The sequence below is a fragment of the Limulus polyphemus genome, unplaced genomic scaffold, assembly GCF_000517525.1.
Source record: "Limulus polyphemus unplaced genomic scaffold, Limulus_polyphemus-2.1.2 Scaffold116, whole genome shotgun sequence".
Classification (NCBI taxonomy): Eukaryota; Metazoa; Arthropoda; class Merostomata; order Xiphosura; family Limulidae; genus Limulus; species Limulus polyphemus.
Genome location: NW_013665726.1, coordinates 644,103 through 649,865, shown reverse-complemented (window position 1 = coordinate 649,865; position 5,763 = coordinate 644,103). Strand labels below are relative to the sequence as shown.

The following is a 5,763-nucleotide window of genomic DNA, read 5'->3' as shown; positions in this document are numbered from 1 at the left end:
ACTGTCTTTAACTAATAATCCAGTTACATAGTTATAAATTATGCAACATAATTTATAATGAATCTAAATTACCCTTTTTTCGTTCTTCAATTACTGCAAATTGTAACAGGAAACCATAAACGTATATTCATAATAGCTTAAATTTCATAACAGTATACATCTATTTATATTTATTAATTTTTTGTTTTATTAACCTTAGGACTGTCTTTAACTAATAATCCAGCTACATAGTTATAAATTATGCAACATACGTGCAGCTTATGTTACCATATTGAATAGCACAAAACTGGCCTGTGCAAATGTCTTACTCTTCTTAGTCTTGATACTAGTGTACCAGCATTTTGTAAAAAACAAATCAAATTTTGGTTACCATACATTATGTATGTATACATACATATATTACTATTTACAAACAAATTCTTAAATTTCAGTAAACTTTCTCAAAACACAGAACTGTAAATAAAAAAATATATACAAAACATTGATCTCTACTACTTACAATGTTACCAAGTCTTTTTGTACTCATGCATCATACTTGCTAAGCATATGAAGGATGGAAAAAATAATAATATTAATACTTTTCTACGTTTTATATATGCATTTTTAAATAATAAAAAATTACAAATCACAATACTGTTACAACAAAATTCCATTGTACTTTACCAGGCTTCCCAACTAAGCTGTATTCAGTTCTAAAAAAAAATCCCATTTCCAAACAGCATATCGCCTTGATCACCTCTCTTCAAACTCTGCATTGGTAATGATGACTTTACCCATGTAAATACTTTAGGGAAACTGACAGGATTACATAGTTTAAATGAGCACTTTTGATTGGTTATAAACATTTACTTAAGAGAAATAGGCATATATAAACAAGTATTTTCAAATGAGGAGGAGGTGGGCTGAGCCTCCATGGTGGGTTTGCTAAATATAATGACATCTCAGCAAATAGAAAAGGTAGGAGGTTCTTATTCTATATTCTAGCTTGTCAATATTGGTAAATTTGAATTTCTAATTGATTAAAAACTGCAGACTTTACATTCTATGAGACCCACAATACAATCTGAGCAACAGCAGATTGTATTGATGTACCATGTGACACACACACAAAAATTTATATTTAGCTATGTTTTTTTTAATGTTTACTTTTTAACTAAGAAATTAAGTAATGTATAAGACTAAGATTTGAATTACAAACCACAATTTGATTGCAAATTTATGACATACATTCATAAAATAGTAGTTAAACAAAATTTTGAATGTAAATCTAAGAAACATGATAACGTGCTCTGACCGTTAGCCATATCGAAAGGGTTACAAATAATGTGTGGGGAGAAAGAAAATCTGTAGTTTATGTAATTTCCTTTTCAAATCATTAATCCCAATGAGCAACCACTTGAGCACAGTATATCTGACCAAGCTCCTGGCAAAACTGCACTGCAGAGGCCAGACAGTGCAAGTCTAGTCAGTTGGTCCACATGCTGTCTTGGCAACCAACTAAAAGAGTTGAAGCTGCATTTTTGCCATTCCCATTTTTTACTACTTAGCCTAAGTATGCCATGCATCTCACTCTGGGGTCATAAAACCTTGCAGTATATCACTGACAAGTGAAACTACCTTGTTAATCATAACTATAAAAACCATCTGTAATAAGTAACTGAAATGCATGTGTCATGGGTGTATTGATACATGATAGTAATAACCTGGGAATCTTCCTTCTGAAATATGTACTAGTAAAACTACAACACTAACCAGTAATTGGTACTTTGTTAATGTTAACTTCAAGCCCCGACGACATTTGTAATAGACATCATTAAAGTAATGGTTTCAGTTAATGGCTGGTAAAAAGTTAATTCACATTTGATCAAAGTCAGACGATCTATTAAATTAAAAACTATTATCATATTTAGATGAATGGTGTTTTGTTGTCTTTTACTCACCACAGTGAACTTATATAGGTTTAAAAAATATGTAGCAATGATGGTAACAATTTATCTTTCTAGCTTATTCAGCAGACAAGCTGTTTAAGTCACTAAAAATGAAGCCAAATCTATCATTTAGTTTACCAATATTAGAAGCATAGTCTTGTTTTTTGTCCTTGTCCAGAGTTATTGATGAAATGCCAAGAGACCAGTATAAAATGGTGACAAATGGTAGATTAGGCTTCACATTTTAATTTATTATACTAGTTCTTGGCATCTGAAATAGAACTTAACAAATCATTATTGCCTTACTAGTTATTTTACAGAGGTACATATTAATGTATGATTCAAAAAAGAATGTTACATAAAACAAAAACAAGAATAAATACCTCATGATGATACAAATGTATCAATTTTCATGAATAATAGTTGTATTATTATTTTTAGTTGTTTATAAATCATTTCTTATCTGGCAATACTTTTACAGAAATTAAAAAGAAATTAAAATAAGTGATGAGGTTTAGTTAACTTAATTTTATTATTATATAAAACCATATTAAAAGCACTATTAGACAGTTAAGAAACTAAACTACATATAAGAAAGTCTGCATTCAAGAAACTGAAGAACTTTGGAAATTAACAACACTACAAACTGAAATAGCATTATCAATTTGGTATTTACATTTAATTACTCTTTACATATGCATGTTTAGTGTATAAAAATCTTACTTGTAATACATAGTTTCCTTCTAAGGATTCAAGATTGGGCAGTTCAGGCAGATTATGACGCTTGCATAATTCCTGAAGAAGAATTCTGACCTGTGGTACTATCTAAATTTTAAAAGAAAACAAAATTCTGAGACAACTATAACTTCTTCCACTTCAGACAAGTGATTAAAAAAGATCCAGTCAGATCAGTGGTTCTCAACATTTAATAACTCGAGGACCCCTTTTAATATAAAAATTTTTTGCAGCCTCCCAAAATCTATCGATTTCTTTTTTGAAAAAAAACAAAACAAAAATATTCTACTTACATGGAAAGCAGTATTCCAAAATTAAGTGTTTTAATTCATATAAATTTAATTTATGAAAGTTCACATATTACAATGCTTAAAATGTATTTCCAATAGATACCTCCTCCAACATCTAGCTTTTCCCACTTCAGTGTTACCTTCTACATACAAACTTTTCCGTTCACCACTAGCCTTAAGGCTCCCCCCTAATCTCACGTTTCCATGTGATATATCTGCATCGTTGCATGCAAATGAACATGCAACAACCTTCCATCAATAGGAAGTGCCTAAGGAGAACCCTTGGAGTGCAACACCCTATATCTTGGAACAATATAGGGACATAATCATGAGAGACCACACTTTGTTTGTACACGGTACACTCTTCACCTGGAAAGGAAGGAAAATGTTGCAAGGATGAGCAGAAGAGACAAGCACAGTCCAAAACATGCATCAGGCTTTTGGAAGTGCTAGGTGTGGTGTGGCTAGAGTGAACCAGACCACTGATCAACTCCATTCCCTAACCAGGCAGTACCAGGAAGTTGGCTTTCAGACTACCATCTTCACCTCAAGCCCAGTGAGGGAGAACAGGAAAGTAACATCTGCCCTGCAACTGAGTGAGTATTTATGTCAGCTGGTCCTGTGCCAATCTAAAACCAGACTATCTGGAAACCCAATATCCGGGTAGAGGGAAAATGAGGGAAAGCTGACCAGAGGTGTGAACTGCACTACACAGACAGAACACCACCAACCTACTCTCTACTGAGTGGAATTGGTCACACTCAGAAGGCATCTTCCATGGTCCACCAACTCAACAGCTAATAGGAACTGGTTAGTAGCAGGGGTCCCAGGCTCCATTAGAAGAAAACAATCATTTTCTTAATCAAGGTTTGATCCATACTGTAGCCACTCGTGGACTAACATGAGTAAAGCTGGCAGAGGATCCCTCTCCATTCTTCATGCCTAGTTGAAAACCTAATGCTGGCTTAATTTTAAAATTATGCTTTTTATAGTTACTTGTTACTGTCTTACAGTTATGCACTCTCCTGGATTCCTCACTGTGGTTTCCCCCCCGCACCACAAGGATACCTTGAGCAGTCTTGTAGAACACCCATCTCATGGGTGAAAACTATATATCAGTTCAGAACTGCCTTATATTGTGCAGGATACTGTAAGGGTATATAGGACTCTGCAAAAAAGACCCAGTCAGAGATGGTATGATGTGTGAAGAATAGTGACCGAAGGCAGTCTATAACCTGATAAGGGAGAAACAGCCAATGAAGGAGATGGTGTGACAAAGGTTTGAAAGGTTGTCCACATGCCAGCCCGAACAATCTTCTTGGAAGAATGATGGAAGTGAGCAGCCAATAAGTAAGTTAGGTGACAAATTTAATGGACAGACACCTGGAAATGCCAACATGCATCTCCACTGAATTAAGAATATCACAAACAGATAAGCTGTAAGATCCATTCAGTGAGTAACAGGAGAAAGACAGATCATGAGCAAGTGAAGCATTCCATGAAACAAAGAGAATGGATCAGGAACCACAAAAGGAAGAAGTGCATGACATATAACAAAGGACTGCATGAACAGAGGATATGACTGGGATTCAAACAGGAATAAATATGAGAAATGAAAGGAAGAGATATAGGGGTGAAAGCATCCTTGCATGCTGCAGACGTTTTAGGGAGAAAAGAGCAAGAAGGATATTGGAGCGATGGAACAGAATACAAGAAGAACCAATACCATAAACACCAGAACATCAACAACCACAAGTGAGGAGGAGGAAATAAGTTTTAACGGACAGATGGTATAAGGAACAAGAAGCCAAACGTTCAGATGGAGAAAGGGTAAAGGCATGGAGGGAAACATTACCCTTTCCATACAGGTTGGGGTCAGAGCGCATGTCATGACATTTTGTAGATTTACATTCAAAAAATAAATTTAACTTGTATTTTATGAATGTATGTTCATAAATTTGGAATCAAATTGCAGTTTGTACTCCAGATTTGAGTATTATATATTATTTTAGTTCTTAATTCAAAGGTATATGTTAAAAACAATTGTTAAACATCAATTTTTTTTTGTGTCACATGGTACATTGTCCTCTGTTTTTGCACAGTTTGTATTGTGGGCACCATAAAATGTAAAGTATACAGTTTTTAATAAATAAGAAACTCATATTACCAAGCTAAAAAATAACTTTCTGCTTTTTCTATTTGCTGATATATCACTATATTTAGTGAACTCATCATAGTAGTTCCACCCACCTCATCCTCTTTTGAAGATACTTGTTTATCTATGCCTATTTGTCTTAATTACGTGTCTATAACCAATCAAAAACATTAATTTTGAACTATATAATCCTGTAAGTCTTCCTAAAGTATTTGTGTGTGTAAAATGGTTATAATTGTTGCAGAGTTTGAAGAGTGACGATTGAGGCAATATGCTGATCTGATAGGAGATGTTTTAGGCTCAAATACAGCTTAGTTAGAAAGCCTGGTAAAGTACAATGGAATTTTATGGTATTGGTATAGTAATTTATAATTTTTGTTCTTTCAAATGCATATATAAAATCTACAATTTTTTTCACTATCCTCCACATGTGAAATTCGTTGAGGCTTAGCAAGTATGACACAGGAGTACAAAAACTTTGTAACATCGTAAGTAGTAGAGATCGTTTTCTATATATTTTAATTTACTGTTCTATGTTTTAAGAAAAATAACTTTAAAAATCTGTTTGAAAATTGTAATAATATACACATGGAAAAAAGTTAAGCACCCCCGTGTTTTTTTCAAGTGATTCAGATTCGACGTTCTTGTGACTGAT

At 33.6% G+C, this 5,763-nt stretch overlaps 1 protein-coding gene across 2 annotated transcripts in view; it reads right to left on the bottom strand.

Moving 5' to 3' along the window:
* The window catches only part of LOC106471973 (ubiquitin-conjugating enzyme E2 Q1-like), a 55,744-nt gene that overhangs the window by 20,577 nt on the left and 29,404 nt on the right, over positions 1 to 5,763 (bottom strand). For both annotated transcript variants that reach the window (XM_013932604.2, XM_022401397.1), the window contains exon 3: positions 2,652 to 2,753. In XM_013932604.2, the coding sequence (XP_013788058.1) occupies positions 2,652 to 2,753 (102 nt within the window). The remainder of the gene's footprint in view (positions 1 to 2,651; positions 2,754 to 5,763) is intronic.